General features: G+C 40.6%; 1 protein-coding gene across 1 annotated transcript in view; it reads right to left on the bottom strand.

Annotated features, from left to right (window-relative positions):
* ptprq (protein tyrosine phosphatase receptor type Q) overlaps positions 1-23,487 on the bottom strand; it is a 44,852-nt gene that overhangs the window by 20,720 nt on the left and 645 nt on the right. Inside the window, exons 3-38 of the mRNA XM_080303303.1 lie at positions 23,133-23,252; positions 22,882-23,026; positions 22,501-22,785; positions 22,170-22,387; positions 21,374-21,554; positions 20,785-21,153; positions 20,394-20,696; positions 19,385-19,681; positions 18,978-19,277; positions 17,316-17,446; positions 16,889-17,018; positions 16,661-16,814; positions 16,432-16,538; positions 14,093-14,190; positions 13,542-13,710; positions 13,190-13,450; positions 12,901-13,061; positions 11,277-11,388; positions 10,488-10,596; positions 9,534-9,648; positions 7,353-7,422; positions 7,034-7,233; positions 6,622-6,850; positions 6,398-6,526; positions 6,153-6,299; positions 5,811-5,968; positions 4,863-5,379; positions 4,566-4,727; positions 4,273-4,452; positions 4,067-4,174; positions 3,055-3,336; positions 2,666-2,947; positions 2,102-2,222; positions 1,874-2,028; positions 1,599-1,744; positions 1,129-1,300 (exon numbers count right to left, since the gene is read on the bottom strand). Coding sequence (XP_080159429.1) covers positions 1,129-1,300; positions 1,599-1,744; positions 1,874-2,028; positions 2,102-2,222; positions 2,666-2,947; positions 3,055-3,336; positions 4,067-4,174; positions 4,273-4,452; positions 4,566-4,727; positions 4,863-5,379; positions 5,811-5,968; positions 6,153-6,299; positions 6,398-6,526; positions 6,622-6,850; positions 7,034-7,233; positions 7,353-7,422; positions 9,534-9,648; positions 10,488-10,596; positions 11,277-11,388; positions 12,901-13,061; positions 13,190-13,450; positions 13,542-13,710; positions 14,093-14,190; positions 16,432-16,538; positions 16,661-16,814; positions 16,889-17,018; positions 17,316-17,446; positions 18,978-19,277; positions 19,385-19,681; positions 20,394-20,696; positions 20,785-21,153; positions 21,374-21,554; positions 22,170-22,387; positions 22,501-22,785; positions 22,882-23,026; positions 23,133-23,252 — 6,823 coding nt within the window. The remainder of the gene's footprint in view (positions 1-1,128; positions 1,301-1,598; positions 1,745-1,873; positions 2,029-2,101; positions 2,223-2,665; positions 2,948-3,054; positions 3,337-4,066; positions 4,175-4,272; positions 4,453-4,565; positions 4,728-4,862; positions 5,380-5,810; positions 5,969-6,152; positions 6,300-6,397; positions 6,527-6,621; positions 6,851-7,033; positions 7,234-7,352; positions 7,423-9,533; positions 9,649-10,487; positions 10,597-11,276; positions 11,389-12,900; positions 13,062-13,189; positions 13,451-13,541; positions 13,711-14,092; positions 14,191-16,431; positions 16,539-16,660; positions 16,815-16,888; positions 17,019-17,315; positions 17,447-18,977; positions 19,278-19,384; positions 19,682-20,393; positions 20,697-20,784; positions 21,154-21,373; positions 21,555-22,169; positions 22,388-22,500; positions 22,786-22,881; positions 23,027-23,132; positions 23,253-23,487) is intronic.

The following is a 23,487-nucleotide window of genomic DNA, read 5'->3' as shown; positions in this document are numbered from 1 at the left end:
ATGAAGTCATCACAATGATCATCATCATCATCAACTTTCAGGGTGATTGTAATTAGCAAAGAAATAGCACATCAAGAACAATACAGCATAACATTAATTTGGCAGCACAGGAAAACAGGAACAAAGCAAAATCAAACAGTAAACATACACAAAACAATGCACGATTAACAAGACTTCATTTTGAAATACAGAGGCTCTTAGAAAAGAAATTTACAAACTGAAAATTAAGGAATGAAAGGGAGAGAGATGAAGTGATACTCATCCTGCTTATGGTGTCAGGTCCTCTAGAAAGAGTAAAAAGAAAAAAGGGGTGGGGAGACAGAGGACAGAAAAAAAACAGAGAGATCTGCAAGATGAATGAGTGGATGTTAGGGGCCGGATGTGTGTGAGGGTCTGAGCCCAGGGGAGTAAACCCCTGCTGGGCTTAGCTGTGCGGGACAGACAAGGTGCCCTGGAGGTCCGGCGACTGGCTGAGAGTGGAGCAGCTAGAGCATAGGCAGAGATACAGAGTCAGTGTGAGCAGTGATTATTCAGAGGCACAGAATACACGACAAGCAAAATTGAACAAAACAAAAAGTGCCAAAATGCAGTCAGTTTGTGAATAAGTCTGTAGTTGCTGTCTGCACCGTTTTTTTTGAAAATCACATAAAAACAAAGAGCTTTAAAAGGCTAAAATGCTAAAATGCAACAAAATATTTGCATATGCATAAATGCAAATTCAAGGACTGTAGTGTGAATTAATATGAACTTCCTCAAAGCTCATCAAACTCAGTTGAATCTCTGTGCCAACAAATTTTAAGTGTTTCTGCGTTCCTCCCTTTTTATAATCCCTAACATTTTTCATCATGCTGTCATAACTGGCTGTCTTCAAAGCGCAGTGTCACAGGTGGTCATTTTTTTTTAATCTCCTTTCACGGATACTGAAAGCTATTTTCAATCACAGCGTTTTTATGTAATTTTTTTTCAAGTTGAAGAGCTCTGAAAAAAAGAGTGCAGACCTGCCCTCCGGTGAGACTCTTAATCATCGCATGCAATTATTATCCAGCTTCCCGAGTAGTATTTTATGTGTATGTGTATTTACTTTATCCTCGTTTGTACTGCGTTTGTGTGTGCGTGTGTCTGACTGACCGTCCTCTGGTAATAACAGGATTAAGGGCTCGGAATGGACCCCTCCATCACCCTGCACAGTGCTGGATGCCATCCAGAAGGTGTAGTTATTGCCCCCAATCAGCCCAGTCAGAGTGTAGGAGAGACGTGAGTCAGGAGAGGTGTGGGAATATAAGTCTGAAACAGGAACTGTCTGTGGAGAAAAAGATGTGTCAGGCTTAATTTCACAGCCTGAAAAATGCATTTCAGCGAGAGCAAAATATATACTGTTACAAATCAGGTGCAATACATTGCATCAGGAAGCAAGTTTCTCTTTCCTTATCATTCAATCTGTCCTTATCAGGGTCGTGCGGGGGGAGTGTGTGTGTGTGTGTGTGTGCTGGAGCTAAAATGCTATAAAGGAATCTGGGACTTTGCCGTGATTACTACATTCAGCACCTTTCATCCGACTTATTGACTCAATTAATCTGTCTTCAGTATTTTTGTCTCACCTTCGCAGTCACAGTGTTGTTAAATGAGTAGTAAATAGTGTAGTGTACAATGATCCCGTTGGGTTCAGTGGGTGGATACCACATCAAGGTAACAGAGGAGGCGTCTGTATTAACAACAGTCACATTCTGCGGGGGGTCAAATGGCTCTGAAAGGAGACAGTTTAAAAGGACAAAAACTCAAGTTGTGCGATAAAACATCACTTAAGAGGAAATGTTATTTTTTATGTGAGGATAACACGATAATGTTTAAAGATTGCATAACATGTATCCAGCACCTGCATCAGTTGTGGTAAAGCTGATGTAGATCAGCACTCCTCCATCCCCCAGTCTGGTCCAGCTGGAGACAGAGGCATTGTAGCGACTCTCTGAGTCCACGTTAATAACCACCGAAGTCTTTGTCACATTCTGCCGCAGGTCAGTCGTTTCATTCCTAACACATAGATGCTGAATTATTTGTGTTTTCTTTTAAGGTTATTACATGGAAGTAGAGTTCAAAACCTTACCAGACTCTGACAATGTAGTAGAGTATGTCTGAATTGGCCTCGAGTGGTGGCTGCCATGATAACTCTACCTCATAGTCTGACAACTTCCTGGCATGGAGAAACTGAGGAGGTGTGCCTGGAGCTGAGACGCACGAGAAAGACTTTCCAATAACGTAGCACAAACCTGCATTGGTGGTGAACTTACAAGTAAACGGAAATGAATTTCTAAAATATTTATCGTTGTGGAAATCAGGGACTCAAAAGGCACACAGGAAGACACTAGAAAAAATAGAACATTTCCCTGAAAAGAAAAAAACTGATTAGTTGTAATGAATCTGTTGTTTGTGCTTCCCAGTCGTGGTGGAAAACACGAGTGTCACGTGGCATCGGATATCTGTGATGTAACATCATTAGCATGAGCTGAAACAGAGACGTGAGGAGGAAAAGACTAGAGGAAAGTCAGATTTAATCAGATGCCCTTCGAACTTGTCAGCCTGTGATGATGTAATGGTGGAGTGTCCTGGAACTGAAAAGAACCCCCACACCACCCCCATTTTTTCCTCTTGTCACTCACGCCCCTCTCACCATCCTCAAGTGTTGTGATGTTGAGCGGCTCGCTGCTGTAGTTTCCCGCTCCGACTCTTGTGTGTGCTTGAACTACGATGCGGTAGTGTGCGTACTTCCTCAGATGCGTGATGTGGATGTAGTTGGTTCGCGAGGTCAGGTTCAGGTAGTGACTGGAGTTCCAAATCTCTAAGCTGTAGTGAATAATGACGCCGTTAGGCAGCAGAGGAGGCATCCACGTCACATTCACCTCACTGGGACTAACTGATTCATAGGAGAGCCCATATGGAGGACTGCCCGGGACTGGAGAAGGAATAAAACATCATAACGTGTTGGTTAAACAGTTGGTATTCACTCTAAAGCCTTTCATATGAATGTATCTGTGAAGGTGGGCACATCCTTCAACGCACCATCTTCTCCAGATAACAGGTATAAAGTGTCTGATGTCTGGTTGCCATTTCCGTAACGCGTGTACGCGCTCACAGACACATTGTAAAAGGAGAATGGTTTCAGACTGAACAGGGTGACTTTGTTAGAAGACGTGTTCACCAGCGCAGAGTAGGATTCATTCTCATACAGGACCTCATACTGCTGGATCGCCCCATTAGCTTTCTCTGGTGCAGACCAGGCTATTGTGGCAGTAGAGGGGGTGGTGTTTACCACAGTGAGGTTTACAGGAGGGGAGTCGGGCTCTAAGAGGGAGAAGAAAAAAAACAGAGAACTTGTCAGTATTTGCAGTAGGTAGTTAATAAAAAAGTTACATTTTCAAGCAATTTATAAAGAATACAGTAATAGTTATTATGCAAAGCTCATGATTAATTAATTTAAAAAACTTAACACTGGATATTCATTAATCATTGATAACATATAGTTGATCCAAGCATTATAAACAGAATTCAGACAAAGTTTAGATTTTTGCATTTGCACATACAGGCAGCACGATCCTAAAGTTTTGCAACCAGCAAAAATAATAAATTCTTGACTTAAATTTGGCCGACCCTCCATTCAAGCTCATTTCCTTGTGCACCTCCTGAATGCTTCCAGTTCGGCTGCATTCACACGTCTGCCTCAAACTTGCTGTGAGAGCAGGAATGAGCTTCTGCATCAAACTGAATGAGCAGTTAATGAGAGTTCAGAAGCACAAGCAAGAGAAATCTGTTGTTGTTTTTTTTATTCTACATTCATCGCACATTTTATTTTTTAAAATGCAGTTTTGTTTTGTTTTTTCAATTTATGCCAAGTGGTCAGGAACGGGCCCTCGAGGGACTGACTGAAAAGTAGCAGCTCTACAGGAAGACCTTGAAGGAGATATCGGCCAAATTGTATTCAGGTAAGGATTTTTATTTTTATGGGAAAAGTTACAGAAATGTATGATGGCATCTTGTATTTGTGAATGTATAAATTCAAAAGTCCAACACGTACCATCCTCTAAAGTGAAAACAAAAATGTCATCTTCCTCAGAAAGTGAGCTCTCCCCCACAACTGTGGATGCAGCTACACGAAGCTTATAAGGAGTGTACTTGTCCAGATCTATACATAACAAGAGGGAAAAGTGATACTTTACATTGTAGTGGCAGTTATACTTAACGGCTTAAGAAAATGTCAGCTGAAGAGAATGAAGACGCTACCTGTTATCAATATGCTGGTAGTGTTAGTAACCCATTTCAGGCCTTGATTACTGGGCAGTTTGAGACCATAAACAGTGTAATGTGTGATCCGCCCATTGGGATTGATGGGTGGGGTCCAGCTCACTAGAATGGAGGTAGAGCTGATATTCTGATAGGATACCTCAAGCACGGAGCTAGGAACTAAAAGATACAGACGCACAAGATGTTAAAATTGGGCACCTTTAACAGCTCTATTAACATTTTTTCTTGTTAATATTTATTACAATTATTAAACGTGTACCATAAGCACCCACCCTGCTCCCTGGTCTTCTCTGTGATATTTGCAGCAGGGCCCTCTCCTACAGTGGTGGAAGCAGTGACCCTGAATGTATACTCAGTGAAGGGAACTAGATCTGACACCAAGTAGGACAACTCCTCAGACAGAACGTCCATTACCTCCTGTCTCACTGTTACCCCTGCAGATTCATGCAGACACATGCACAGAGGATTTATGAATAGTCAAGGTTTTTTTTTTAATAATAATTCTGGTTAAAGCGAAGCAAAGCAAAGCAAAGTTAAAAAAATGCAGTGTTTACAGTTAGCTCTCCCACCTGTGGTACCTGACACAGCACCGCTGCGTGTTGAAAAGTGTTCTGTAATTGAAGCATCAAGTGTAGACAAGCGAAGCTGGCCTGGGGTCAGGGCCAAGGGGGCAGAGCCTGAGGTCACTTCCCCGGCATGTAATTGCTTCGTAAGCCAGGGTGGAAGTGTAACAGATGGCACAGAGGTAAGAGAAAGTGCAGACGTTCCAGAGACTGCAGAGTCAGAAGACTGCATATTTGGGTTGTCAGAGCGTGAGGCAGTGTCATAATCAGGGCTGGGCCTGTTGGTGGCCATGGGGTAAGTGGTTGGCTGAGCATTCGTGTTAGTGATGTAATCAGTGCTTCTAAGTCCAGAGTGTGTGAAACTGGAAGCAGTAGCACTAGTGTGCAGCGTGCGGTCTGAAATAGTAGCTGTAAAAGTTGGTGGAGATGTGATCAGACCAAGCTCAGCAGTTCTTTTATGCCTCTTTGAACTGTTATGGACATCAGGTGGACGTGTTTCATTTTCATAAAAACCAGTTGTATTCTGAAAGGAGACAAAAAAAACACCTTATATATGGATATATGAGACTCATCATCCCTTAATGTGATTTCTAATAAAATCAGTAAGCATCAGTAGATAGCACTCATTATTAAAGGGGCTCCGATATAAAGTAGGTGGTTTTTTTTTAAAATTATTCCTATAATAGGATACAGCAGCACACAGTCCATTGTAATCCACCAGACTAGTGGTTTAAAAAAGCCGATAATCCACTGTAGACTATTGCAGAGTGTTGCTGAACCATATTGATCTTTGAGAGTGTAGTGGTCTTACATCCGACCGTAAAACGACGACAGTGTATCATCAGCTGTAATGGATTGTACAAGTATTCATGACACAGCAACATATCACATGTCTTTAACTGTGTTTTTTAAGCTGGAAGCATAGAGCGGTAGAGATAATATCATCTGGCTTACTGCTGTCATCGTGATGTTCTGGAGCAGAGTTTCCTCAACCAGCACCAGAAGTCTGTATTGGATTATGGGACCGTTGGGCTGGGCAGGGCTTTTCCAACTTACACGAATTGAAACTGAATCCTCAGCAATTGCCATCAGGTGCTGCACTGCACTGGGTGCTATCCTCACAAACACACACACGCACATAGATAAACAGAAGCACAAAAACTAAATTTGCTCTTGTATTTTGTATGTATTTATTTTATTTGCTACCAATGTGTGCGTCTGTATTAAAAGTGAAACTACACTAAACTAACTAAACTGAACTTTTTCATTTATACTTCAATCTTGTAACTGCCTCACCTTCCGCAGGTGTAACGATGTCTCCCTTCGCTGCAGGACCCACCTCACCAGCTGCTTTTGCTCGGACGTCTACTATGTACCTCGTGTAGGGTTTCAAACCGGTAAAAGCAAAACGGGTATCTCCTGTGCTGTTCTCATACATAAAACCTTAAAAAAAAAACACAACAAAATTTAAAACTGCATTGATTTTTGCGTGTATTATGTGTGCATGTAGCTGTGTTTGCTCTGAGTCAACATTTATCCACCTGTGGGTCCATGAAGGTAGAGTACGTAGGAGAACTTTCCTGTCGTGATGCTGGGAGGGCTCCAGGACACAGAGAATGATCGAGACGTCATGCTGAATACAGAGAAGTTTTGTGGCGGGTCTTCTGGAGCTGCACAAGCAGGAATATTTGTTTTCATACCTCAGTGCTAATATGAATACGAGCTTAATTAGTGCTAAAGTGTTTGCACGCTTCTTTTTCCACACCTGATTCTGGCATGCGAACCATAGTGGAGGCTACCTGTCCCTCTCCTTCAGAGGTGAAGGCGGACACCTCAAATAGATAGGCAATATAAGGTCGTAGCTGATCAACTCCTACTGATATGGGTACGTTCCAAGAGGCTGCAGGGGGCACAGCAGAGAGGGTGATGGGTGGCGATGATGCTGTTATCTCCAAGGGACTGAGAGTCGCACTGGACAGGATATCGGCTGCATCCTAGACACATGAAATCATGCGGGATAAAAAGAGAGAGTGCATTTAAGAAAAAAAGGAAAGAGAAAAGACGGTCGGCCTTGTGCATTTGAGCTATTTATCATCTTGACAGGAAAGTAGTATAGAACAAAAACACTTGGCAATAACAGCACAGTTTAGAAGGAGGGAGAAGGAAAAACACAGTACATTGCAGTGAGGCAGGGCTACAGTCATGATGTCCACTGCATTGACCTCCAGCAAACGGACAATCTGCCCAGTACGAGCAAATTTGGCCTTGACGGCGAACTTTGTGATGAGGCCATTGATGCGGTGTGGCAAGAACCAGGTAAGGACGACGAAGGTGTGGTTATGAGCATACGCTGTGAGATTGGTCACCAGGCCAGGGGCTGCAGGATGTGAATACACATGCAAATTCAGTGAAATATACATGCACATGTTATTTTTTTATGATGTTGAGACGCTTGGATCGGAGTGCAAGGCTGTGTGCTTGTGCATGAATACCCACGGGACTCTGCTGTCTTTATGTATAAAGGTTTGCTGAATGCTCCTACTCCAAATGGAGATATAGCTGCTACCTAAAGAGAAACAGAGAGAGAGAGAGAGGAAGTGTTGGTAGGCATAATGATTAATTCATGTTCCTGTCAGTTATCATCTCCCAGTCATGTGCTAATCTCAGGCTGCTGGAACAAGCTGCCGTAGCAGAGTTTATTCAGAGATCCCAGAGATATATATTCTACAAAAATATATCTCATTATATAGCGTAGATGTAAACAGATCACAACACAGTCTCAAGTCTTTGAATTTTTTCCAGTAATTTAAGGTTGGATCAAAATTAAATAGCAATTTATCAGGTCAACTGTGGAGTCACTTAAATGGATTTTAGTTTTGTACTGGAGTAGTATGGGAACTGACATGTTATCTTAAAAAAGAACAAAGAAAAAATGTATTTCGTTCCTGCCTGAGATCAGAAAACAGCGCGCGCCGTTCAGCTATTTGTTTCTACCTTGTTGCCACGAAACGGTTAGCAGTGGGGCGCTGCAGGCGTTTCTCTGGTTCGTGTCAGTGTCATCCAATCAGCAGCCAAGCACATACAGGGTAACCCCAGAATAATTAAACAAGCAATGGACATAATGGATCAGTTGATCTAGGTGCAACACTACAATACAGGTGAGCTAAACATAACCCTCATGTCCTCAGATTTTCTCAGTGTTTCCTGTCACCTAACTCTCACACCTGCTTCACCTGTTCTTGACTAAACCTTCCTCCTTTATTCATATCTGAAATCACGCCGTTGTTCTCTGTCAGTTCCTTACACATCAAATGGGTTCCAGTTGTTTTTTGTTTTTTTTCACTTTTTCTGTTTACCACTTGCCTACATGCAAGATTGTTCTTTATTATTCGACTTCCATTCTTTATGCCAACATGACAAATGGCTGTATCCGTGCCTTTCTAAACTGAATGCTTTCAGCTTCACATCAGAAATAGGTAAGCTGAGGAAAAACTATCTCATATTCAGCTTTAGAGAAAAACTCAATGGGCTTTACTTTGAGGAATTACTATTGAAAAAGACAGAGCAGAAGAGATTTTTGCCCTTGTAAAAATACAGTGCAACAATGCAGCTTTCATTAGAATAGAATAGAATAGAATTCAACTTTATTGTCATTGCACATGCACAGGTACAGGGCAACGAAATGCAGTTTGCATCCATCCAGAAGTGCTTTAGTGATATAGATATATTACAATATATATTAGCAATAATATAGATATGTGAGTATTAAAACGCTAATCTGTGGCACAAATGCTTTTTCTATTTGTTTATTGAGAAATCTGTGGGGAAATAATAGCCCTTATACACTTGGTGACAAGAGTATAAGGGCTATTACAGGCTGAGGAAGAAATACGAATTTGCTTATGGGCTCAGCTGTGCGTAGGGTCTAGAGGTCTAGCAAACTCAGAGGTAAAATTTAGTAACATTATACGTGCAAACACACACAGATAAATGCAGTATGTGCAGCTATAATCTGTAAGTGTGTCACGTCCATTTGTGTGAAGGTCATAGCGGGTTAATGAATTCTGAAAACCTTTAAGCATGATCGCATTCAAGCTCACTGACAACAGATAGTGGAAAGAGCCAAGACTCATCCATAGATCTGTTTACCTGTTTAATAATGCAATCAGGATCAATTACCAGTATTCAGCCAGATCAACAGAATAATCTGATCCTCTGTCACATAGTTACACACTCACATGCTGGGAGGGGGGCAGTTTCAAGGAGGTCTGTTAAGAGGGACAATGATCACAGTTCCCAGAAGTATATCTATTAATCAATTCATTTTAACATAATAAAAACTCATATTCAAAAGCTCTTTTATGTGCAGTATCCCTGCAGGACAGCTTGTTCTGTTTTGATTCAATCTGGGACTTTTTAAACAAAATTTGCTAGGTCAGCCTTTATTTGATAAGACTCCAGAGACTAGACAGGTAAAGGGGGAAAGAGACGAAAGAAATGGTGTGGAGCAGACTTGAACCCCTGCCACTGTAGCTCCTTTGGGCCACGGCTTTGTAGTCAAAACAGGTAAGTTGGAGCAGTTCCCGAGAATGAGTTTTATTTTGTTTTATTGTTTATAGTGAATTCACCAAACAATCTGACTGTAAACTTAATTTAATTCTGACTATTATATTCTACCTGAATGTGGTAGGTAGATCCTGAAGTAAAGTCAGTGATCAGGGTCTCTGGTATATCCAGGTATTTTGTCACCTGTGTGAAAGCGGGGTCAGGATAAGGACACACCTCCTTGTACCTGCAGTAAGAAACCAGGTAGTTAAGATCATCATATCTCAACTTCACACTTATGAAATTTATCCAACTGAATGAAAATACAATATATGGTCAGATGCAAAACTGTCGAACTGTACTCAACTACACTTAATATTTCTTGTTTACTTATCTTATTGACCTTATAGTGCCGTATCAACCCACTTTGCTCTCGCACTGCAGGTTTACCTGTTGTTCCTAGATTATTTAAAAGTACAACAGGAGGCAGAGCCTTCAGTTTTCAGGCCCCTCTTCTATGGAACCAGCTATACAGCTGCTTCATGAGGTGAATATTTCACTGATCTACATTAATCCAAAAACTGGTAACTAGCTCTGTGCTGATCTTTGAATTTTTAACATATAGTAATAAGGTCTTGTTGTAATATATTTTTAACATTAAAAATAATCCCTAGGAAAGTATTTCAAACCATTTTTGCACAAAAAAGCCAGGTTGTACTGTAGACATGTATCTCGAACACCTCAAATGCCAATTTCTGGCTATTTGCTGCTAATATTGGCATCTGCATTTATAACAGTCAATAAATGAAAATTGTAAAAGTGAAGAAGTGATCATTGTTGATGTTGTATAGGTTGTCCAGCAGAAGGTATTCTGCGACATCCCTTTTGGCAACATGTGTAAACGTGACAGAAAAACTACATAGAAGAGATATAGATAGATCAATAAGTATTTAGCACTTGTTTAGTACATGTTGCTGATTATACTGCACTTTTACATAAGATGTGAGATCAAAACTTTTGACTATACTAAACTATGATAGTGTATGTATCTTAGACAGTTTTCCAAAGAAGATCTTGAAAAACTACCTTATGACATATCCATCTATATCTTTGGCATTAGACAGTATATTCCAGGAAAGCAGGATGCCATTAGAGCCGACAGCTTCTCCCTCTAGGCCTGAAGGTGGACCAGGAACTGATGAAGATGAGGGCAGCCGTGTGAAGGAGATAGATGATGTAAACATAAGCAGAACACAAGTAAAGTAAAAATATCTAAAAATTACACAAATAGCTGTATATTACATGTCTGTTAATCATCTGTACTTGAGCCAACTGGCGCCTCAGTGGGCTCAAATATGTAATCTCTTATCTAATCCCCTCGGCTTCTCCTGTGTAAAACATCACCAACAAAACAAACTCAGTACACTTGTTTTGATTAATAACTTTTGTATTATCTACCCGACAGACTACTGTGTCGTCTGAAGAATGGTGTTGTTATCTGTTGTAGACTGATCCTCTGAGTGTGTGTGGGTGTGTGTGTGTTGGGTCTGCATGAAGGGTGTTTTAGGCTGAACCCTGATGAATAAGGCTTCACACAGCAGTGGCATTTCACTGACATTCACTGCAGACCCATTCATCCTGTGGTTCAAAAACCCAGGCTTAAGTTACCTAAAAGGAATTAAACAGCAAAGTAGGCACACACACACATTTATACACACACCTCCACTGTGCCAATCCCTTTTCCTCAGTGTGTATGTGTGTGTGTAATATATATATATAGAGTGAGCAAATACAAAACGAGTTCCTGATGGTGCTTTAACATCTGAAAAAACAAAACGTACACAAACAACACCAAACTGTGTGTGTGTGTCTTACCGCTCCCATTCCTGTTGATCATGCGGCTGACTCCACGGCTGATGTTCGAGGAGGAGGCTGCTGTGACTGTTACAGTGTATTGTGTCTTGGGGCTGACATTTACCACATCGGCCTGTGGGAGCAGAAAAATAAATAAATCTACTTGCTCATCAGCAATGTAACGTGCTACTTCCCAATTATTTCTCTTTTAAAACCTAAATGTATTTTTGTTTGATGGATTTTAAACTGGATTTTATGCAAAATCATTATTGCTTAAAATTATAGACAGCTGAAAAATTGCTTAAACATTTTTAGACAACACATGCAGCAGTAATCCCTTTATTGTCTTTTCATTTGTCTTTTATTGTCTTTTTTCTTCAGTTTTTTTGCAGTAATATTCATCTAAATGACAAAATACATGCAATTTTCACTCCATTATTTTACTCCATTATGCTGCCTATGACAGAATTACCAGACCTCTCCTCATCCATCTAAATCAATTTGAAGGTGGGTATTAGTGAATGGATGACAGCTTGTGGTTGCACTTGTTTGCATTTTAACATCTGTGAGACAGACGAGCTCTGCTTCCCACATCACTGCTTTTTTGCTTCAGTGCATGTTGTAGCATCTGTGACATCAAGGTGTTGGATAGTGTGTTACCTTTCAGAAAAATGACTAAACACTCAGACACGGTAAGAAAGGGTGCTTTAAAATTGATCTTACTGCATGTGCATTCATTTATAAAGCTAAAACGTGACTCTGAATGGTTAGTGTATTACTGTTACACATACATAACATATCTATGTGCGCAGTTTAGAAATAACTGTGTGCACCAGAGCCATGTAACCATTGTCTAATTCTTACCTGTGAATGCACCTGGCCCAGGCACAGTGTGAGCAGTAGGATGTCTGAGAAGAAGGCCATGCTGGGTTTTCGAGTTAGCTTTAGTTTAGTCACAGCAGGTTAGAGGCCTCACCAGTATACCTGTTTCCAGAATTAGTGCACAAATGTTAGCAGTGGGCTACAGGTAATCCAGTGAGCCGGACAGGGATGACTCCGAGTCTAGAAGCTGCTGGTTAATGGCATTAATGAAGGTTACAGGGTTAGTCATCCAGGCATTAAATACTGAAAGATCCTGCTCTTGAGGTAGTCCAAAATGTTTGGAATTTTACAAGGAAGGGCAGTGGGTCCTTTCATTAGCACAAGGCTAACAGTCTCCCACTGGTCTCTCCCTCCAGGAGAGCTGCTTAAGCAAATGAATGATTCAGGGTTGAGCTCAAGAGGGCAACTTAACAAATAATGAGATCTATTACTCAACTCTCTGTACTGTCTATGTGTGTGGTTTGAGGTGTGTCAGGTTACATTTTGGGGGGTAACTGACACCTGGCTGCCGGTAGAAGCCGGAATGTGACTGGTCAAGAGATCTATGTGTGTATGTGTGTGTACTTTTTTCACTTTAATATTACAACACTACTGCAACTCTGAGTTTGTTCCTTTTACTCAAACACTGCTTTGGTGAAATGACAAAGGCTTTGATGATACTTAGGTGAACTTTTTACACGCTTGTTGTCCCAGCGTCTACAATTATGGTACATTTCTTAACTTAACCTTTAAACAGTATGCGTCTAACTAAGTATGTGTGTACCTGAATGTATCCGTCACGTGCGGGGTGCATGGTGATATTTCCTTGGTTTGGTAGCAGATTTACTTGGTAATGATCCACACACCCTACTGCCTGTTCCCAACGCAACGAGAAGGCACATGCAGATAGGTTTGTGATATGTAATCCTTGCACAGGGGCTGGCACTCAAGAAGAACATGAAAGGGAAAAACAATGTTAGCAGAGAGTTTCTAACATTTATGAAGACATGATCAAGGCTGGTGATAAGAACGGGGTGGAGGTGCTGACCAGCATCATTTGTGATATCATTTACCTGTAGTTACAGTCAGAAACGCAGAGCGTCCTGCTGTCACTCCTTTCACTCTTTCAACAGTCACGTTGTAGCTGCAGCCACCCAGCAACCCTGTAACCACAGCAACCTGCTTCTCCTTGGGTATGGTGAGTGTGGACGTGACTAAAGTGTTGGTCACAGTCACTCGGTGGAAGTCAAACTCTCCATGTGTACTGTCCCAGCTCACAGACGCAGAAGAAGAGGTCAGGTGATCTAAATAGAGATGGTGTATTCCTGCTGGGCCTGAAACACAATTTAGAATTTTTGCCTCTTGTTTTGGAAAGTGCTCTTGTTTCGGTGCGTCTCTGTTTCTAGATGCTTTTGCGTCACTCACGTGTGCTGAACCTTTTGTGGACCGCATGACTGGAGTCTGAGCCCAGTACGCTCTGAACGCTAACCCCATAATCTGATCCGGGGATCAGATCCTTCACCTCACAACTTGTGCCTTGGACAAGCACCTCGGTCCATGACTTCCTGTCTACAGACAGCAGGCCAAAAAGAAGCTGAGAAAAAAAACAAAAAACAACTAATATAACAGATTATATTTCTGTCTATTTTTATTCAACATTTTAAATATTGCTCATATTTTCTGCTTTAAATAATAACTCAGTGAGCACTTTTGTTGTGTGTCGGCAATGTGCTTGGTCATTCTTCCTGGATGTAGCTCTGTGGAGGTCATATTTCTCTGAAGTAACCAAATCCGTGGCGTGCCAACAGCAGTTGCTTAGTAACAACGGGTGAGTGTAGAACCTGACCCAGGTGATGTACTTTTATCTATCAATCATATCAATCAATATTTTGGGGGTATGAATCAGTATACCAATATACCATGGCATCTCGTACTGCCTCTACCTCTGGACTTGTGCATTGCTGTGCATGTCTTACCTTGTACTGCATCACCTGTCCTGGTGGCGGTCTCCAGGTGACAGACACAGACGTCACTGCGTTTTCTGAAAGAGTCACTTCCTGTGGCACCTCAGGAACTTGAGACAAGGTGCTTGTTAGCATTTGACACCACATACTCACACCTAAAAAGTTAAACTTTCTGTGTTCTTTACTGGTTCAGTTCATTCTAAACCAGCAGGGGGCGACACTGGATACGACCGAGCACCAGTGGTGGAGGGTGTATTGAGACTCTAGTGCAAGTAGCAATACTGCAGTATAAAAACAGTCTTTTAAAAGTAAAAGTCATGCATTTGAACACAAGGCAATCAAAAGATGGGCTAAATTTACCAAAAGTATCAATTACTTTAATGTTTACTGTAGCTAATAAGCATTACAATGGTTAATTATTACAGACTGGTGATTGAAAAATGGGGACTATGTATAAAAATGTCTGTAATTCCAAAACAATTAATGCAGTGCTTTTGTTAAACCTCTTGAATGAAAGCTCAGAGTCTGTACTTCAATCACATCTTGACTTTATTTATAATCCACTTTAATGGTATACAGAGACAAAGCTACAAAAAAAATGTATCTTTGTCCAGCAAATTATGGACCTAATTCTATATGCAACATAACTAATTATAGTATTACATTATTAAATATATTTTCTGTACTTTTTTGGATATTTTTATTGGTTTAAGTTCCTTGTTCCATTGCTTAGTATATTTTTTTTTACCTTTCCAATATATTTTGTTTTGTATGAATTTATTTTACTTTAATGAGCTAAATCATTTTTGATGCATTGGTTGCTGTAACACAGCGATTTCAAAATGTTTAATTTTTACACAGTTTTACCCAAATTTGCTGTAGAAATGCTGTTATTGTCGTGTGGTTTTGTGATTATTCTGAGTTGCTGTTTTCTGTTGTATTCAGTTTTGATTTTGCGGTTGTTTTAGTAATTTCGAGTTTTTGTGACATTATTAAGTTTATGTTTCCTGCTTCTGCTTTAGGGTTGTTCTAATGATGAATTAGATTGTTGTGATAACGTTTTGTTAAACTGATAATTAACTAACTGAAATTGAGTTTCAGCTCTGGCCCCAGATGTCAGCCTAATGCATACCTTAATCAAGGCATGTAATAACAACATGTGCCAGAACATGCAAAACAGTGCAAAAATAACAGACGAAACTCTGTTCAGACAGTGAATGGATTGATTCTTATATAATGCTTTTCTAGTCTCTCAGATTACTCAAAGTGGTCTATCCAACATGCCACATTCACCCTATCACACACACTCTTCTTAACTGAGTGCTTTCTAACTACACTGATACACATTCACACTCTTGACATGCAAACTAGAGAAACCAGGGATCGAACCACTAACCTTCCGATCAGTAGGTGACCCACTCTACCTCCTGAGCTACAGCCACCCACTGGCAGAGATGACTAAACCGTTACTAGGTTTTGGATAAAGTGTACACTCACAAACCTGTCAAATCTGTATTTGAAACATTGGCTACCATAGCAGTATAGTATTGCAACATGGCATTTGGGTCTTCTAACTAAAATAGGAACATAAATAGTTCCATTATTTCCAGATCTGGCCCACATCTGGTTGACATACACTCTGCCATGAAACCAGACAGTCAGAAGTGCCAGCTTGGTGCCAGATCTGGGCCAGACCTGTTTTCTATGGGCCTGGGCCACATAAACCAAACCACAATCGAGCCAGATATGGCATGCCATCACGTAGACAGTGCCATCTATGTCAGGCCTGGCCCATATCTGGATGACATATGTCTTATCATGCCAGAAGTCCGCCAGCAGTGCCGGCTTGATACCAGATCTGGGCCGGGCCTGCTTGCTATGTGGGTTTAGTTTCTGTGTTTACGCCTTTATGTTAGTCTGAGTCTTGTTGTCTCCATCTCTTTTGGATTGTTTCCTGCTTTACTTTGATAGTTGGTTTTCTATGGTGTCTTGTTTTGTGTTTTACTTCCAGTCTGACTGTCTTGATTACTTGCCTGTGCTTCATTCCTCTTCCATCGGCGATGCCCTGTTAGTCTTCAGTGTAAATATAGTCCGGCCTTCTGCTCTGTTTGGCTGTCTATTGTGTGTTTTGCTGTTTTTATAGACTCTGATGATCAGTTTTTAGATAAAGTTCACTCTTGATTTTACTCTGTCTGCATTCAGGTCTACCTTTGAAGTGAACCTTAACAAATGCAGATAGAAGTAATTTTGCTTCTCTTCTTTATCTAATACGTGCTATTTCTGAATACATTTGAATTTATTTGCGCTCATCTATTTTGTACTTCATCAACATTATTCGATTGAACACTTACTAGTACAGAGGGTCATAGTAGCAGGTTTACTTCTTCTGTCCCCACTGATGGTAATAACTTCAACTGTGTACTGGCTTCCAGAAGCGAGGCACTTGAAGCAGAATAATCTGTGTACACACACTCAGCTTTAGCACTCGGTGTTTTTAAGTAGTTTCGATCTGATGATTGAAACGCCAGGCTCATAAACCCGCAGTAATTTGTGTACTGGCTGAGAAGAACGGAGACTGACCTGGGCTCCTGATAAGATGTGATCCGCTCCTGAGTGCTTGTTCTGTTTTTGATCGACAGGATGAGTGTAGTCACCAATCCCCTCAACATACTCCAACTAATGCATATGGATGATGTGGTTTTATTGACAAGAGAGACCTCCACTGGGCTGGAAGCTGGCACAGCAGAAAGTGATAGTTATTAGGAAAGAGAGACAGAGACGTGCTTGTACTTGTGTGTCTGTATTTACCTGCAGTGATATTAATCGTAACTGGTGAACTGTCAGTAAAGGACTGCTTCTCTGTCCGTACTTCGAATCGGTAAAGCGAGCCTGGAGTAAGACCTGAAAATACTGCACTCTGACTCAACACCTTCTGCACCTGCAGCACACAAATCAGATAACCAGCAAAGCTGACCAAGACCCTTATTATAATTGTATATATTTATACTGAATACATTAAAAACATGCCAATTATTGTTTACCATAAGTCTCCCCTGAAGCTACTTCTGATTAGTGAAACACTTGAGGAAATTTATTTCAGTGGGTGTGAAAACTTCTGATTTAATTATCAAACCAGACACTGAAAAGTTGTCGGGGAAATCAAATAAAGGCTTCTGTTGATATGCTTCCTAAACAGGTGAATTTTTGGGAGCTTTTTTAGTTGTTGTATTTTTACCTTCTGTGAGCTTTCACAGTTGAGACAGATGACCTCGTAGCTGTGATCCTGGCCTGGTGCAGGATCCCAAAGCAGCTCAATGGATGTATCTGTCACCTGACCCTCCCTTACTCTGCTAGGAGGAGCCAGACCTAAAGTTACAAAGCATATATCACATCCCATTAAGTGTAACGATTATTAAAAGTTCTAATAATTTATGCAAACAATGTTTTAGAAACAGATTTAAAGATTTTATTCATTTAGAAAATCCAAACTCCACAGAAAATTTGTGTTATAGTTTGATATGAAGTTTCAAACAAAGGGATCAAAATACAGTATCTATCATACAGTTCTGAGCACGGCCTCTGTGATCTGTGATGCATCTTTTTAAAACATTAAATGTTATCACTAAAAATCTAAAAAAAAAGAGAGAGAAACAGTGAAGTCGTGCCAAGATTAGGATGGATTACATTTGAAATTGAATTACTGCTATCTCCATGACATGATGAAGATGCACAATCTGCTTTTAAGTGAAGCCAAATGAGCAGCGCAAAAGAAAATAAGCCCTCTCCAGATTACGGTAACGCAACCACCATCCACAAACAGTAAACAAGAAAAGAGATTGGGGAATACATCTGCTACCGCCTCAGGAATACTTAGATGGCTAACCTCTATCATGGGCCATTCAACAATTTGTTACAGAGCGAGGATACACAGCAAGTAGTAGCTTGACTTTTTTTGCACGACTCTCATCATACAATCCATCTGTAAGAATTAGGACAGTTACAATAAATGAATAGAAATAGTGTTCAGAATATCGGCAGTCATACATTAATTTTGTTTTCTTGCGTTTCTGATGTGTAATGTGGCTTTTCTGTCATTTGGGTTGAACAGCAGTTTCTTGTGTTTCGGGGGGGTCTTATGATGAGGTCTTCTCTTAACCTTTGACAAAGGTATTTGAGAGCATTTGTGATGTTTTGTACAGACATAGAGTGTTTGGGCGTTTTTTTACATGTATTTACAATTGCCTGAAAAATGTTTTTCAGCTCATCCATAACACATTTTTCTTTGTGTTTCTCCAGTTTTGTGCACATGCATTAAAAAAAAAAGCATAATTTCTTTTGTCTTTGTTTGAGCTTCATTGCTCGCTTAATCACTTTCCTCATCATATTTACAGACTACTCCACCTCTGCCTGAGGGGCAGCTCTCTCAGTCAGCCCTGACCTACTTTGGTCATCATCTGTTAATACTGCAGTTTCAACTTAACCCACTAATAAAACAGGAACTTTTGATCAAAGAGATGCACTGTAGCTCACTGAGTTCTTTTTATACTTGAATAAGCTTTCTCAAATTAAATCTGTGACTTGACATTTTAGTGGCCTTATCCATTATTTGATTCAAATTGAATTTGCTGAAGCATAGAGCTCGAAGAACAAAACATGTATATCTACCCAATTACTTACCATCTGGACTCTATGTGCCTATCTTAGTTATGTGAAATAGGATGATATGATCAGCTCCACTGCAGTCAAGGGTTGCACTAAGCTATCTTAATTAAAGTGGCCTTAAATCTCTGTGTTTGTGTTGGCACCTCTCAGTTAGGAGCAGTTTAAGTGCAGCTGTTACGCGCACTCTGAAGAGTGCATGCATTTGTATGTGCTGGTAGTGACAGAGGTAACTCACTTGTTCTAAAGAGGCGGCTGTAGTATGGTGGTCCCAACTGCTCTCGGCTCGTGCTGTGCACTCTGAGCTGGTACGGTGACCCCGGACTGAGGTTGCTGAGTTTTATGAGATGAACTTGAGCAGTGAGGGAGTACCAGTCACACAGATAGTTGCCCAAACCCTTGCAAACAGTATCCCAGTCTCCAGGACACGCACACACTTTTACGCCATCCATCACACCCAGTTGTGGATGCTGGATGTACAGTTGTGCATAGTTTGTACCCACCGAGACAGGCACTGCTACCTGCACTGGCATAGGAGCTATATACACAAAGACAAACAAAACGAGTCAAAGACAGATAGTGGAGTATCTTAGATAATAAAAAATTGCAATACATCTATTTGGACACTTTTATTATTTCTCTTACCTGTGGTGTGTATGACGCTAGACCTCTTGCTCCTGTCATTTCCCTTCAGAGCAACAACTCCAACTTCATACGTCTGACCAGGAGTAAATGTGCCCAAATTAAAACACATGGATCCATTTATCAAGTGTCCATATGCGCTGGAGTGGTTTAGCCACAACAAAGGAGCAGTAGGATTGTCAAGAGGTTGGGATGTGATAAAGTAACCGTCTGGAGGATCGCTGGGTGGTTGGGTGCCACAGACAGTCAGATTTCTGCTCCTAGTGCTTATCACTACCAGACCACTGAGAGCCTTCACCACTAAGAAGTACAAACCAGCATTATTTGAAAGTCAGAGGTTAAAAAGCTACATGATTACTTATGCATACCTGCACATAACCATTTCATTTAATATTGTACTGAAAAAAAATCTATACTGCCCATATTATTTAGGAGAGCATTGCAAAGCAGTCAGAAACACATCTATGAAATCATATTTGCCAACAGGATCATCAGTGAATACTGATGAGTAGATGTAAACACATGCAAAAAATTAATAACCTCTCAAGTAATGTTGGAATGGCAGTAAAAATCAAACTGAAACTAGCCCACTTGGATGTGAAGCGATTTAGCTGCTTAATAAGATGCATATTTTGAGAAGGCAATAGTCTGCGTTCATGCCATCTGCACTTGTGACACTTTGCGCCTTTTACTCTGGTGAAATGAATCACCCTGGCATCACAATACTGTCTTCCACTTCACAGCAATGCTTAAGTGCACTGGACAGACTTAAAGGTTGCTTACATGAGCAACTAATGTGTAGAATAACTTCAATTTTCTGTAAAGTTTCCATTTGCATTTACCTTATCTTGTCAGTATTTGCAGAGATTTCAAATAAGCCATGCGATTGTTAAAAAGTACAAGATAATTACTAGAATATAATTTAAAAATAGGTAGAGCATAGCACCAGACAGTACTTACTGGACAACAAGCTTTTAGAAATTGTTCATGAATCTAACATTTACATGCTTACCAGTTTTTACAGTTAGAGTTGCCTGTCCACAGCTCCCTATCCCATGCTCGGTAACTGTGTATACTTCAATCCTGTATTTCCTGTGAGATTCCAGCCCTCCAATTACTGCAGTATAGGACCTCAACCCAGATGACCTGGAGATGTTTGCCATGCCAACTACACCATCCTGTTTCGAAGACATGTCTTCATATAGTACAACAAAAGTCCAACCAGCCACAAATGACACATCTGGCAGCATCCAATGAACGCTAATGTGACTGGCTGTAATGGGACCAACAGTGATATTTTGAGCAGGGTGAGGTCCTGTAAGAAAGGCAGTGTAAATATTAAAAGTCAGCCTCTATTAATATAATGTCCTTTGAATTGTGTAAGTGGTTATCAATACACTCACTAGTATATGCAATTTGTGTTTGTCCCAAGCTCCAAGCGAAGCCAGGAGGGTGAGACGCTTGAAGGGTGAAGGAGTAGATGCTTCCTGGAGATAAACCTGCTAAAGTTACGCCTCTAGAAGAGATCGAAATGGGGACCCTTACAATTTTTTTAGGCGTGCTCTGGTTCTTTGTGCCCATTTGGTCCTCTTGCTTCCTTTCTTCTTCACTTGGATCCCACTCTCCGTATTCTTCCTCTTGGTACTGCAGGAATACCTCAAATGATGAAAGAGCAGGTGAGTTACAGAGTGAGAGATCACTCCAACGAAGCTCTACCAGGTCCTCTGTCACCTGAACCAGGTCGAATGAGAATGAGGCAGGAACTAAACGTGCTGTAAAGAAGGAAAAAAGCAATATCTTAGCACCCTGAAAAGATAAATAAGTGGCAGAAGTGCTCACAAATTGCATGGTTTGAATCTGTAAGTGCTGTGCAATATCACAAACGAAATGTGGTGATACTCCCAAATTATATATTGCATATGACTTATACATTACAACTACTGTTAAATATTATATGCTGGCTAATAAACAGCTCGTGCACAAGTTATTTACTTTGATATTGGCAGATAAAGGGTAAGGGGATGTTACAGAAGAATGAAGTGAGAAAGAATCCCGGCCCCGTGGCATTCCTCTGGAAAGCGAAGCAGTCCGTCTGGTTGGCTGGTAACAGAGTCTTCATAGTGTTTGTTCGGTTATATGATGAGCCATCAGACCAGAGAGGTCGGCCCTCTTCCTGTAGGGCAAGAAAGAGGCAGACATCACGAGTCGAATGCCATTTAAGTATGAAAAACAAACTTTCCCTCTGAAGGTTACGTGCTGCGGTGAAGCATTGTCAAAGTGAACAACGTTTTGTGAAAAACCTCCCCTTGCGATATCCAGCACTTCAGCGATGGCTTGCAGAGTTTTTCTAACTAAATTATTTTAACAAAACTTTAGAAAAATCCTACCAGGAATATTTTTGAACAGTTTGGACCTCCCTTGTTAGGCATATTTTGCTTTTTGTCATAAAAACATATTCATAATTACCTAAATGCAAAACCTGTTTTTTTCCTCACAAGGTTTGTGTTTGATTTCAAGTGTGAAAAACTTTTATGCAAAGAAATTGTATTTATGCAGAAAAAAAAGTTTAAATATAATGTCATGCAGCACACGTTCCACAACCACCTAACCCTGGAAGTATATTTAAGTGCATGTTTTTCAATATATTTAATCAAAATGTTGTTTTGTTTTTAGAAAATCCTCTCTAAAGTACTAAGTGCTCAGTTATTCATGACAAAAATGAAAAATTAAAGTCATTATAAATGCTGCTTTTTAGAATTAAAGTGATTTAAAATATGTTTGTGCATACCTGCTGGTCATTAAGTCCCGTCCATAGCAGCAGCAAGTTGTTCTGGGACAGGAGGTAAGAAGATATAAAAAACAGATCTTCCAGGCTCTTCAGGTTAGCCAGATGACTTCCTGCTGCAAGGTCTGAACATCTGTGCAGTGCATCACTCCAGGTCAACCCTGTTCTTCTCACAATGTAGCAGCTTCCCCCAATGGCAATCCAGCCAGGTGGGCACTGAGCTGCAGAAACATATTACAATCAGCTTACAGTACAAATTCCTGACTGCAGTCACTAAAAGGTTAATAATTGAGCTGTGGTCATGCGATCACAGGATTACTAATGTTCACAATACCTGTTTCCAGACGAATTCTGAGTCTCTGCTTCAAGGTCATATTAAACTGTTTGAGGTATGTAGTCACTGTGACTTTGGCCTTGAAGCGTGTGCCCGGCTGCAAACCTTTCATTGTATACTGGGATTTTACTTCTGAAGAGTTTATGTTGAAGATGTGCACGACAGTTTCTGTGTGTGTGTTGTACAGGCTTATGGAGGACAGGGTCTGCAGCCTGTGAAGTTTCCATGTCAGAAGGGCGGTGGTGGTTGTGCTGTATACATTAAAGGAGGACGTGGACACTGGAACTGTTGAGACACAAAAAGGGGATGAGGTGTTAACGTTATTAAACATGATAGAAATACAACATGTGGTGTTTGGATTCAGACTTCACAGACACTCACGGAAGTGAAAGGTCTTTGTCTCGAGCACCGCATCACACCTGCTGGCTCTCAGCGTGATGTTATACCCCTTCTGATCCTCAACCATTCTCAATAATATCCTGCAGTGATGGGAGCATGCTGAGTTATTGAAGCTCTTCACATATACCTGCAAAGATGTGACAGAAAGTGAGAACAGAGTAAACTTTATAAAAAAACGAACAAAACTTAATAAGACTTTCACAGCTTTTTTTCACCATTACTAATGTTCTTACCAGATGGTTACTTGCAGGTCTGGAGGTGACCCTGTAGCTGTCTGGATCTTGACTAAAGGGCTGAAAAAGAACTTCAACCTCAACAGTGTTTGAATGTTTTTCACAGGTTAGCAAGACCACCTGTGGAAAGAGAAAGGGATTAAATGTCTGCTGAATAATTGAATGCCCCCCAAATCGCTATGTAATATTTAAATCTTACTGATACAGGAAAATAACTGAGCCTAAAAGACCCAGAATGCAGTTTTACCTTATTTACAGATAACTGCTACGTGCAGGGTTACCTTACCTGACATAAACTTGCTAGTAGCCACAGGCGCTGTGTTTGACCCATTGGGAATCTCAATCCATCTCATTT

The sequence above is a fragment of the Astatotilapia calliptera genome, chromosome 7 (genome assembly GCF_964374335.1).
Source record: "Astatotilapia calliptera chromosome 7, fAstCal68.1, whole genome shotgun sequence".
Lineage (NCBI taxonomy): Eukaryota > Metazoa > Chordata > Actinopteri > Cichliformes > Cichlidae > Astatotilapia > Astatotilapia calliptera.
The sequence above is the reverse complement of the archived record's forward strand: the minus strand, read 5'-3'. Positions and strand labels throughout refer to the sequence as shown.